General features: G+C 41.4%; 1 protein-coding gene across 4 annotated transcripts in view; it reads left to right on the top strand.

Annotated features, from left to right (window-relative positions):
- The window catches only part of LOC134354637 (syntaxin-6-like), a 40220-nt gene that overhangs the window by 3521 nt on the left and 23335 nt on the right, over nt 1–13364 (top strand). For 2 of the 4 annotated variants that reach the window (XM_063063680.1, XM_063063683.1), the window contains exons 3-6: nt 5623–5717; nt 7408–7470; nt 7928–8050; nt 8755–8861. In XM_063063680.1, the coding sequence (XP_062919750.1) occupies nt 5623–5717; nt 7408–7470; nt 7928–8050; nt 8755–8861 (388 nt within the window). Of the gene's footprint in view, nt 1–4472; nt 4717–5115; nt 5345–5622; nt 5718–7407; nt 7471–7927; nt 8051–8754; nt 8862–13364 lie in introns of all 4 variants that reach the window. The other 2 variants (XM_063063681.1, XM_063063682.1) reach the window with 2 other exon arrangements.

The following is a 13364-nucleotide window of genomic DNA, read 5'->3' as shown; positions in this document are numbered from 1 at the left end:
GGCTTAAGCACAGTATTGTAGTATACCATAGTGCTAGAAAGTTTGTGAACCCTGTATAATTTTCTCTACTTCTGCTAAGTATGACCTAAAATGTGATTAGGTCTTCACATAAGTCGGAAAACTAGATAAAGAGAAGCCAATTAAATAAATAACACAAAACATTATACTTGTTCATTTAGTTATTGAGAAAAATGACCCAATATTACATGTATGTGTTGAAAAAAGTATGTGAGCTTTTGCTTTCAGTAACTGGTGTGATCCCGTTGTTCAGCAATAACTTCAACCAAACGCTTCCAGTAACTGTTGATCAGTCATGCACATCGGCTTGGAGGAATTGTAGGCCATTCTTCATTACAAAACTGCTTCAACTCTGGGATGATGGTGGGCTTTTTTGCATGAAGTTCTTGTTTCAGGTCCTTCCACAACGTTTCTATAGGATTAAGGTCAGGACTTTGATTTGGCCTTCCAAATTATAAATTTTCTTCTTCTTAAACCATTCTGTTGTTTATTTACTGTTGTCTTTTGGATTATTGTCTTGTTGCATTATCCAACTTCTATTACGCTTCAGGTGACGGACTGCTACTCTGACATTCTCCTGTAAAATATCTTGATACAATTTTGAATTCATTGTCCCCTCGATGATTGCAAGCTGTCCAAGCCCTGAGGCAGCAAAGTAGCCCAAACCATGTTGCTCCTTCCACCATGTTTCACAGTTGGGATGAGGTTATGGTGTTGGTGTTTGTGTGCAGTGCCTTTTTTTCTCCAAACGTAGCAATGAGCATTTCTGCCAAAAGTTCAACTTCTGTTTCATCTGTCCACAGAATATTGTCCCAGAAGCATTATAGAACATCCAGGTGGTCTTTTGCAAACTTCAGAAGTGCAGCAGTGTTTTTTTGCCAAGAGCAGTGGTTTCCTCTGTGGTGTCCTTCCATGAACACTAGTCTTGTTATGTGTTTTTCTTATAGTGGATGCACAAACAGATACTTTAGTAAGTTCTCAAGAATTTTGCAGGTCTTTTGCTGTTACCTTTCGGTTCCTTCTCACCTACTTCAGTATTGTACATTGTGCTCTTGGTGTGATCTTTGTAGGATGCCCACTCCTAGGGAGAGTAGCAACTGTACTGAGTTTCCTCCATTTGTAGACAATTTCTCTTGCTGTGGGCTGATGAACATTCAGGTCTTTCAAAATGCTCTTGTAGCTTTTTCCAGCTATAAATGTACAATTCTATTAACATCCTCTGAAAGTTGTTTTGATCGAGGCATGGTGCACATAAACAGATATTTCTTGAGAAGAGCAGGCTCTGTCAATAGCCTGACTTTGTGTGTCTCTTTAATAGGGCAGGGCAGCTCTACAACCCACACCTCCAATCTCATTTTATTGATTGAAACAGCTGACTCCAAATAGATTTTGTAGAAGGCATTACTTCAGAGGTTCGCTTACTTTTTCCAACAAATACATGTAATATTGGATAATTTTTCTCAATAAATAAATAAATGAGCAAGTATAATTTTTAATTTAATTTGATTCTCTTTATCAAGGGGGAGCAATATCCTTGCAGGCAGGTTTGCTAGCATGGTTCAGGAGGGTTTAAACTAATTTGCAAGGGGGATGGGACCCAGAGCAATAGAGCAGTGGAAGAAGTGCATGGAGTAAAGCCAGATCTAACATATAAAGAGGCTTTGAGGAAAGAGAAGCAGAATAAAGGGTGTAAAGGTAGTAAGGTAGAAGGGCTAAAGTGCAAGAAGCATCAGGAACAAAGGTGATGAACTGAGAGCTTGGATACATACATGGAATTATGATGTAGTGGCCATTACAGAGAATTGGCTGGCACCAGGGCAGGAATGGATTCTCAATATTCCTGGATTTCAGTGTTTTAAAAGGGATGGGGGGGAGGGGAGGAGGGGTGGAATTACTGGTCAGGGATACTATTACAGCTACAGAAAGGGTAGGTAATGTAGCAGGATCCTCTTTTGAGTCAGTATGGGTAGAAGTCAGGAATAGGAAGGGAGCAGTTACTCTGTTGGGGGTATTCTATAGGCCCCCTGGTAGCATGGGAAGCAGATTTTGGAAAGGTGCAAAAATAACAGTGTTGTTATCATGGGTGACTTTAACTTCCCTAATACCGATTGGCACCTGATCAGTTCCAATGGTTTAGACAGGGCAGAGTTTGTTAAGTGTGTCCAGGACAAATTCCTGTCACAGTATGTTGACAGGCCGACTAGGGGAAATGCAATATTAGGTAACAAACCAGGTCAGGTCACAGATCTCTCAGTGGGTGAGCATCTGGGGGACAGTGACCACCGCTCCCTGGCCTTTAGCATTATCATGGAAAAGGATAGAATCAGAGAGGACAGGAAAATTTTTAATTGAGGAAGGACAAATTATGAGGCTATAAGGCTAGAAGTTGCAGGTGTGAATTGGGATGATTTTTTTGCAGGGAAATGTACAATGGACATGTGGTCGATGTTCAGGGATCTCTTGCAGGATGTTAGGGATAAATTTGTCCCGGTGAGGAAGATAAAGAATGGTAGGGTGAAGGAACCATGGGTGACAAGTGAGGTGGAAAATCTAGTCAGGTGGAAGAAGGCAGCATACATGAGGTTTAGGAAGCAAGGATCAGATGGGTCTATTGAGGAATATAGGGTAGGAAGAAAGGAGCTTGAGAAGGGGCTGAGGACAGCAAGAAGGGGGTATGAAAAGGCCTTGGTGAGTAGGGTAAAGAAAAACCCCAAGGCATTCTTCAATTATGTGAAGGACAAAAGGATGACAGGAGTGAAGATAGGACTGATTAGAGACAAAGGTTGGAGGCTGTGGAAGTGAGCGAGGTCCTCAATGAATACTTCTCTTCGGTATTCATCAATGAGAGGGAACTTGATGAAGGTGAGGACAATATGAGTGAGGTTAATGTTCTGGAGCATGTTGCTATTAAGGGAGAGGAGGTGTTGGAGTTGTTAAAATACATTAGGACGGGTAAGTCCCTGGGGCCTGACGAAATATTCCCCTGCTGCTCCACGAGGCAAGGGAAGAGATTGCGAGCCTCTGGCTAAGATCTTTATGTCCTCGTTGTCCACGGGAATGGTACCGGAGGATTGGAGGGAGGCGAATGTTGCCCCCTTGTTCAAAAAGGGTAGTAGGGATAGTCAGGGTAATTATAGACCAATGTGCCTTACGTCTGTGATGGGAAAGCTGTTGGAAAAGATTCTTAGAGATAGGATCTCTGGGCATTTAGAGAATCATGGTCTGATCAGGGACAGTCAGCATGGCTTTGTGAAGGGCGGATCGTGTCTAACAAGCCTGATAGAGTTCTTTGAGGTGGTGACCAGACATATAGATGAGGATAGTGCAGTGGATGTGATCTACATGGATTTTAGTAAGGCATTTGACAAGGTTCCACATGGTAGGGTTATTCAGGAAGTCAGAAGGCATGGGATCCAGGGAAGTTTGGCCAGGTGGATTCAGAATTGGCTTGCCTGCAGAAGGCGGAGGGTGGTGGTGGAGGGAGTACATTCAGATTGGAGGATTGTGACTAGTGGTGTCCCACAAGGATCTGTTCTGGGACCTCTACTTTTCGTGATTTTTATTAACGACCTGGACGTGGGGGTAGAAGGGTGGGTTGGCAAGTTTGCAGATGACACAAAGGTTGGTGGTGTTGTGGAGAGTGTAGAGGATTGTCGAAGATTGCAGAGAGACATTGATAGGATGCAGAAGGGGCTGAGTTGTGGCAGATGGAGTTCAACCTGCAGAAGTGTGAGGTGGTACACTTTCGAAGGACAAACTCCAAAGCAGAGTACAAAGTAAATGGCAGGATATTTGATAGTGTGGAGGAGCAGAGGGATCTGGGCGTACATGTCCATAGATCCCTGAAAGTTGCCTCCAGGTAGATAGGGTAGTTAAGAAAGCTTATGGGGTGTTAGCTTTCATAAGTCGAGGGATAGCGTTTAAGAGTCGCGGGATAATGATGCAGCTCTATAAAACTCTGGTTAGGCCACACTTGGAGTACTGTGTCTAGTTCTGGTCGCCTCACTATAGGAAGGATGTAGAAGCATTGGAAAGGGTACAGAGGAGATTTACCAGGATGCTGCCTGGTTTAGAGAGTATGCATTGTGATCAGAGATTAAGGGAGCTAGGGCTTTACTCTTCGGAGAGAAGGAGGATGAGAGGAGACATGATTGAGGATAGACAAGATATTAAGAGGAATAGATGGAGTGGACAGCCAGCGCCTCTTCCCCAGGGCATCACTGCTCAATACAAGAGGACAAAGCTTTAAGGTAAGGGGTGGGAAGTTCAAGGGGGATATTAGAGGAAGGTTTTTTACTCAGAGTGGTTCAAATTTAAGAGACTACTGGACAGGTATATGGAGGAATTTAAGGTGGGGGGGGTTATATGGGAGGCAGGGTTTAAGGGTCAGCACAACATTGTGGGTTGAAGGGCTTGTACTGTGCTGTACTGTTCTATGTTCTGTCTTGTTTTAGGACTTGTGTGAAGATCTGATCACATTTTAGGTCATATTTATGAAGAAATAAAGAAAATTCTACAGCGTTCACAAACTTCCTAGCACCACTGTATGTGCCTAAATCTTTTCCACGTAGATGTCACCACGTCTGTTCTGAAATTTAGTGAACAGAGCTACAGTAAGCCAGCTACGTGTTATCCTGCAATGATTAAAACTGGAGGTGAAATTCACTGTCCAACTTACAACCAACATTAATACTGAAAGTAAGTTCCCCCTTAATGGAATTTCCAATGGCTAATATTTGAGTAACTGGAATAATTTCCCAAAGTAAATGTTAAAGTAGTTGTGCTTAGTAGCAAATTGAATTTGGTGACAGTATTGTTAAATCAAGTTGTAATATTTTAATAGAAGTAGAAAATGCTGGAAACTAGGTCAAGTGGTGTTGATGGAGAGAGAAACCAGAGAATTGAACTGAACATTTTCAGAACTGAAAAAATGGAAATTAAGTTGCAGAGAAGAAAGAGGATTGTTGAGTACACGAATGGTTGTGACAGGATGGCGACCAAGAGCTGAAACTAAATTGCAAAAGCAGGAAATCAGAAATTGAAACAGAAAATAAAAGTTGAATAGTAACTTAGCAGTATTTTCTGTTTTTATTTCAGGATTTCATTTTCTGTGGTTCTTGCTTTTAGACTACAATAATCCATCATCGTTTGAGAAGGGAATTAGATTCAGCCAAGTTACGAAACACAAGAATCAATTGTTAGGTGAAAGTATATGTGGAAACAGAGCAGAACTTGGCATCTTTATAACAACAGTAATGTTGGGATGGCATCAAAAGGAGGTTGTGGAATTTACCCTATTGCCTACAGATGTAAAGTATATTTTAAAGTGAGTAATATTTGTGTCCTAAGTTGGGGTGATGTGGGAAAGAGTGAGAGCAAAAGATGGGATTTTGAAATGTTCCATGGCAAGGGCATTTTTTTTCCCCAGAGTATATAAAGGCAATTAAAGCTAAAAAAAAATGCTACAATCTGAGTAATTTTTAACTGGATTTGATTATGTTTCTGCAAAGCACATAATTCATTATGTTAAAGACAATATAATTTGTTTGTTGAGTTCACACCTACCATACATGCATCAGTTAGTTTGCCTCAACTGCACATTACGCATCGTGGAGACAAACCCTCGCAAGTTTAACCTCGATCCAGCAGAATTGAGTAAAAGGAAAGCGTTCATTACCAGTACAAAACAAATCGTAAAGGTAAGCCTTGATGCATGTGAAAGTGAGTGCTTCATGTGAGTTGTGGTAGTGTATGGGAAGTTGAGAATCAGTGTCTCCTGTTGTTGGGCAAGGACGCAGTGGGACTTGAGAGAATAACATGGAAGATTATGAGGAGAGGGAGAACAAAATACGCTATTGTCCTCTTTTGTGACTAATGCCATTGCTAAAACTGTATTTGTGTCTGGAGTTACTTTGGTGCAAGGTATTAGTTATATTGTTTGCCGGTGTGGAAGATGAATGGATAATCCAGAAAATGGTTTCAAGTCTCAAACAGTTTAAAGTCAATGTCCTGCTGTCAGATTGTAATTGAAAACTCAACTGATGTCCTAATACTCTTTCAGGAGGGAACAAAGTGTCATTTCCCTGTTATAGTCATACCAAAAAATCTTTAGGGAAGGGAAGGCCAGGTTTAGTACACAGCAAAGCTCCCTCTGCAATCTTTCCCATAAGTACATTGGACTGTAAAGTGCCCTCTGGCTTATTCCAGCATTTCCATGAGGAAACGATAAATGGTAATCAAAGTCAAAGGTATTAACTATAAAAGATCTTAGAATACTGATGTGTTTTGTTATTCATATTCTTCTTATTGCTGATACCTTATGGGAAGAAGATGCAGAACAAATCATGGAGAGATAATTCCTGCAGATGTGGTTTTCATGTGTTATTTTACAAGTATATATTTTCTACACTGTGTTTGTAGCTCCGTAATCTGAGGCCATTTAGGCAGCCTGCACATCAACTAAACAATTTGACTGACCACCTTGGCTTGGGGTGTTTGAGGGAGCATTAGAATCCTGTTGGTCATGTGGAACCCAGTACCAGTGTCTAGTGTGGGAAATGCAAAAAGCATGTTGGAAGCCGTTGGATCCGACTGTTTGATTGTTATTTTCCTCGCAGTTTAACAATTATCTGCTTATATTTAAGTAGTTCTAACAGTTTAATATGCATCTAGTGGCTATACAAGGTATAATTCTGAAAAGCCCTGGAAGTTTCTTTGTTCTGTATTAAGTGAGTAAGTGCTTTCCCACTGGTTAACTGGACCCGCCATATAAATATAACTGCAAAAAAAGCACGACAGTGCCTCTATTTCCTCAGGAGTCTGCAGAGATTTATCATGTCATCAAAAACCTTCTGTAGATGTGTAGTGGAAGGAGTGCTGACTTGGCTGCATTATGGCTTGGTATGGGAACACCAATGCCTTGAGTGGAAAATCCTGCAAAAGGTAGTGGATTGGGCCCTGTACATCATGGGTAAAGCCCTCCCAACATTAAGCATATCTACATGAAATGTTGTCATAGAAAAGCAGCATCCATCATCAAAGATCCTCCCCACCCAGGCCATGCCCTTTTCTCGCTGCTGCCATCAGGTTTTGTGCCTCTTGAGAGAACCTTGGATTAAACACCAGAATCTAACAGAGTTGCTGAAGGATTGGAGAAGGAGCTTTGCTATGTATTTAACCTACCTCTACCTTTCCTTCCTTCATGATTTTTAGAACATTAGTTGTGTTTGGGTTAGTCCAGAGTTTGAAATGCAAATTTATTTCTACTCAGTTACACTAATATATGCAGTAGTGGAACAAAATAGATGGTTAAAAGAAGCACAGTCAGTACCTTGGTTAACACTCCTATCTGGTGAGATATGTAGTTACCCGAATCTGTTGTACTTACAGGAAATGAAAGATCACATGTCCAGTTCTTCGATGCAAGCATTAGTGGAACAGAGAAACCGACAGGTGTGTGGCTTTTATTGACGCTTGTTTATTATTGATTCAGAAACCTTGTGCGTAATGGGCACCACAGCTGAGATTTCTTATGGCCCTTTGGATAACGTCAAGGTAAACACGACATAATCTCTCAGTGGATTTCTCTGATGTGATTATTTTATTTTTGAGATACATTAGACCTATGAGCTGTGCCATCCAGCAGCTCCAATTTAGCCCAAGCCTAATCACAGGACAATTTGGAATAATTTGAGTCATGAAGCAGACCCCAAGGGCAAAGTGGCCTAATTCTTACAATTTTGCCTTTAAAACGACTGATCTGGTTATTACCATGTTTTCTTAGAAACTTATTTGCTTGATTTCTTATGTACAGCTTTGGAATTTTCTATGTTAACACAAGTTCTTTTATCCTGGTATATGTGGGATTTGCTGTGTGGAGAATAGCTCTGGCTCTTTGATGTTTGTGCAGGCACTGCTAAGCGCTAGGGGAAGCCAGAGACCAAGCTTCACTTCAGACAAATACAGCCGACTTGATCAAGAACTGCAAGCAGTGAATTCTCAGTTCATTGAGGACCAAAACATGCAACAGCAGGTAACCAAGCAAACTGACAGCACAGTTGCTGCAAGTTGATTGCAGTGGGTGGGGAAATGGAAGTGTAGAATATCTTTTAGCATGTGGCTATGATGGGAGAATGAGGCCCAGACTTCAGACATGACACCGTCTCAGAAAGTCTTGTGTAGGGAGAGAAGGAGGCACAACCAGTTGATAGGATTACCCTGTCCTTCACCAGATTACAGATCTGATCCAAGGCTGGGCTGAGTGTGATTGAAATTAGGAAACACATTGTTAAACTGGACAGGAAGAAACGGGAATTGTGATTGACATCAGCTTGGGTTCCTGCTTTCGCTGTGTCCTGCAGTGTACAAGCTTGTAGGTACAAGCAAGGCACAAAGCTAGGCTGTGAAGTCTATCAATGACAGCGACCTTTTGCATCCAGTGTCACAGTGAAAACAAAGACTCAAGGAACCACATCCAGCAAAAAGAGGAAAACAAGTTGAGCAAAGAAGGGAGGAACACTAGAGAGCAAAAAAACTATCATCTACTAGAAAATAGCTAAGGTCAAGTGAGGTATCTTTGTGCAGATAAAGGAAGAAGAGTTTATGGAGAACACAAAGAACTCACCATCCTCAGTTATAGAAATCTACCAGTCCTGTGTTGGTGTTTATTTAAGGAGCGGAGGACCAAGGGACTTTGGGTTTTTGTTAGCCTATTTTTATGCCATTCGTCCCACATAGTTGATCGTGGAGCAGCAGGATGATCAGCTGGAGCTGGTTTCAGGCAGCATCGGAGTTTTGAAGAACATGTCGCAGAAGATCGGCCATGAATTGGATGAGCAAGCAGTGTGAGTGTTACTTCAGATGTATGCTTTCCTTAAGTTTCACTTTTGTCCTGTTGTGCAGTCATTGCTCTGTTTGGCCCCAAAGTTAAAAAGCAATAAGGAGAGAAAAGATGAAATATGAAGGTGAGCTAGCCAATACTATAAAAGATACCAGTATTTTTCAGATATATAAAGCATAAAAGGGAGTTAAGAGTGGATATCAAACTGCTGGAAAATGATACTGGAGAGGTAGTAATGGGGAACAAAGATATAGCAGTCAAAATTAGTAAGTATTTGCATCAGTCTTCACAGTGGAAGACACCCAGCAGTATGTTAGAAATGCAAGAAAGTCAGGGGGCGGAAGTGAATGTTGTTGCTATTACTAGGGAGAAGGTACTTGGGATGCTGAAAGATCTGAAAGTAGATAAGTCACTTGGACAAGATGGACTACACCTCAGGGTTCTGAAAGAAGTAGTTGAGGAGATTATGGAGGCATTAGTAATGATTTTTCAAGAATCTCAAGATTCTAGAATGGTTCCGGAGGACCGGACAATTGCAAATGTCCCTGCTCTCTTTAAAAAGGGAAGGGGGCAAAAGACAGGAAATTATAGTGACCTGAAGTTAGCCACACTTCAGTGGTTGGGAAGATGTTGGAGTCCATTATTAAGGATGAGGTTTTGGGGTACTTGAAGGAATATGATGAAATAGGCCAAAGTCAGCATGGTTTCCTTGAGAGGTGATCTTGCCTAACAAATCTGTTGGAGTTTTTTGAGGAAATAGCAGACAGGGTAAACAAAGGAGAGACAATGGATGTTGTTCATATGGATTTTCAGAAGGCCTTTAACAAGGCGTCACACATGAGGCTGCTTAATAAGATAAGAGCCCATGATGTTACAGGAAAGATACTAGCACGGATAGAAGATTGGCTGACTGGCAGAAGGCAAAGATTGGGAATAAAGGGGACCTTTTCTGGTTGACTGCTAGTGACTAGTGATGTACCTCAGGGGTCAGTGTTAGGACCACTACTTTTGATATTATATGTCAGTGATGTAGATGATGGAAGTGATTGCTTTCTGGCCAGGGTTGCAGACAGTACAAAGGTAGGTGCAGGGGCAAGTAGTGTTGGGGAGGAAGTGAGTCTGCAGAAGGACTTAGATTAGGAGAATGGGCAAAGTGTGAGGTGGAATACAGTGAAGTGAAATGAAGGGAAGTATATGGTCATGCAGTTTGGTAGAAGGAATAAAGGCATAGACTATTTTCTAAACAGGTGCAAATTCAGAAATCAGAACTGCAAGGGGCTCGGGAGTCCTCGTGCAGGATTCCCTAAGGTTAACTTGCAGATTGAGTTGGTGGGTAAGGAAGGCAAATGCAATGTTAGCATTCATTTCAAGAAGACTAGCATATAAAAGGATGTAGTACTGAGGCTTTATAAGTCATTGGTTACACTTCACTTGGGGTATTGTGAGCAGTTGTGGGTCCCTTATCCGTGAAAGAAAGTGCTGGCATTGGAGAGAGTCCAGAGGAGGTTCATGAGAATGATCCCTGGAATGAAAGGATTAACGTATGAGTTGCGTTTGATGGCTCTGGGCCTATACTCGCTGGAGTTTAAAAGAATGAAGGGGAATCTCATTGAAACCTTTCAAATATTGGAAGGCCTAGATAGAGTAAATGTGGAGAGGATGTTTCCTGTAGTGGAGGAGTCTAGGACTAAAGGCACAGCCTCAGAATACAAGGACAGAGTTGAGGAGGAAATCCTTTAGCCAGTGGTTGGTGAATCTGTGGAGTTTATTGCCACAGATGGCTGGGGAGGCTAAGTCACTGGTAGATTTGAAGTGGAGGTTGATAGGTTGTTGATTAGTAAAGGCGTTGTTTAAGGTTTTGTGGAGAAGGTAGGAGAACAGGATTGAGAAGAATAATGGAAGAGGAACATGGCCTAATTTTGCTCCTATGTCCTTTGGGTTTATGGAAGTAAGCTTTGCTGTTCAATCCTTTGTTTTCCATGTCCTTAATTTTCACTGGTGTGTTGTAGTTCTAGAAGCTGCAACAGCCTTTAGCAGAGTGTCCACTATAGCTAGATTTGACAGATTCCACCACCTAACCTCACCCTATTGTTATTCAGCACTTGGTAAGAACAGCAGGTTGACTGTCGTCAACCCTGAAGTTTTGGACGCAGATGACGAGGGTTCTGACAACTGAAGGAGATGATCTTTGCACAAAGATAATGAGTTTGATGCTTGTGCTTTTCCAAAAGCTGTTGATGCAAGGGATAAATTGGGAATTTCAAACCTTTGATTCATTTTTATTTGACAGCAAATCAGACCAAGATGTATGGATGGAGCTGTGATACAAGAGACTCATGATTTGATTGCATGGTGGTGGAAACAAGGGGCTGAATGTCATTGTTCTGTTCTTATGGAGGTTGACAGAAGTACTACGAATAAAAGAAGTTAATAGCTAGTTAATGATTTTGCAAACATAGGACTAGGAGAGAAGGTGAAAGGGAGTTAGTGACACTGGCTTTAGCATCGAACTGTTGAACAGAATGGGGGTTGTTCTCTTCCTGAGCTATTTTCCCAAGCTCAATAAAACAATTGCTAATGTTCAATGGAGATTTCCTGCTTTTTCACTGCTCTGTTTTTTAGCTTTGGGGATGATGTCATTCATTTGGATGACAGACAAGCAGGAATAGCATCGTAGCTGAATAACGTGTGTGCTGTAGTCTGAGAACTGGATTATAATTTTTAAAATACATAGAATCAATAATACGGTGTATTCTGGTAAAGTGCGACACATCAGGAAAAGTACATTTTGTTCCAATTAAGCAGCTGTCCCAACTAGCCGAAGTTTCTGGGAAACAGTTAAATGTATATAAAAGACGAACTGTCATTTAACTGGGTAACAAATGATGTATCTAAACGAAATACAGAAAAGATAGAACCAATACTACAACAGTACTATAAAATTGTATATTAGTTTCTAAAAGTTATTGACAGAGGTATGCTGTTCCTTAAGGTTGTCATAGCTGGGGAGTGGTAGTAGTGATAAGCGCCCACTTCCTATTAAATGTTACCAATGGTGTACATCCCTAATAGTCTCTGTCAGCCAAGACTAGCTCCTCCCTTTGTGTGTGGCCTAGCTACTAAGCCCAGTGGAACCATTTCTACAGACAGGTGGAAAACCAGTCACTTTGGGCAGATGGGGCTCGTCAGGCATGGTTGACAGCTCATCTAGAAGGAAAACTCCGCTGCTTGCAGCTATACAGACTCATGGGAAAGACTGTGGAAGTAAACCCTGAGGAAGAAGTCTGGAGCTGGAATTCCTAAGGCTGTCCTATGTTGAGTTCAATGCTGACTGGCAACACCTGCGGAACCACTGGTGCCAAACTGTCAGTCTCTGCCATTCGTTTCGATTCATCAGCTGCTTGAAGAGATGATGCCTGCTGCATGGGCAACAGCTTGCTCTCCCTGGCTTGAGTATCAGAGGGTCAAATGCTGATGTGTTCTTTTGATTGACTGTAAGTAAACAAAATTGACATGGACATCTAGTGCATATAATCGATCCATTATGCGATCCTTTGCTCTCTTGGAACCTGATAGTGTTGCATATTTGTAGCCAAGGGAACCATCCAGCATGGCAGAATAAAAAAGTCCTGTTTCATCAGCATTGTAGGTATCTACACAAAATTTTTGAAGCAAGTCAGGAAATTTTGTAGATTTCCGTGTTTCTCCATTTACAGCATCAGCACTATCTTTCTCACCATGTGCTCTCTTGAATTTAATGTGGTGCCAACATTTCCATTGAGACAACCAACCATTTGTTGCTTTAAAATCTTTGTGACCCAGCTTCTTAGCTACCTTCACTGACTTATTTTTTAACATTAATTTACTGATACGCACACCTTGTCCAGTTATGATAGAAAACCATTGATTGAGGGCCTCTTCAACATCTGGGTCCTTACCTTTACACTTTCGTTGTTGGGAAGTTCCCTGTTGTCCCTTGCATAATGCCCATTCTTCTCGCAAATTTATCTTGCTGATGTATTAAGTGTGCAATTGTAGATTTCAACACTCCAGTTATCTCTGCTGGCTGACGATTAGTGGTGTTAGGTAGATGGCTTTTAATTTGGTCCAGCAGGGTAATTTTTTCAGCTGGTGTCAAATATTTTTGAGGCATCTTGGCAAGGATCTGAACTTTTTAAAAATCAAAATGATCAAAAATCACTGCTTTTTGAATCAGCGTCCATTGGTACAAAAGGACAACATAACAGCAACTGATGCTGTTTAAAAACTGTTTGCTCGAAGCAGGGGTGTAATGTCTAACGGCTGCACTAGTGTATGTGACTGATGCTAGTTAGAAACTGTTCAGCAGCGGTCTCTCATTCCAATTAAGCAGCATGGTAGCCCAAATAAATGAAGAGGATCCCCTCTATCTTTTTGATTAGTTTTTGTTCTTTCAGAGTTGTCTCAAACATGCAGCTGCCCTGATTAACTGATGGCCCAATTAAGTGGAATCCACTGTATATACTGA

Source organism: Mobula hypostoma, chromosome 12 (assembly GCF_963921235.1).
Source record: "Mobula hypostoma chromosome 12, sMobHyp1.1, whole genome shotgun sequence".
Lineage (NCBI taxonomy): Eukaryota > Metazoa > Chordata > Chondrichthyes > Myliobatiformes > Myliobatidae > Mobula > Mobula hypostoma.
This window is presented reverse-complemented; position numbering and strand designations above follow the sequence as displayed.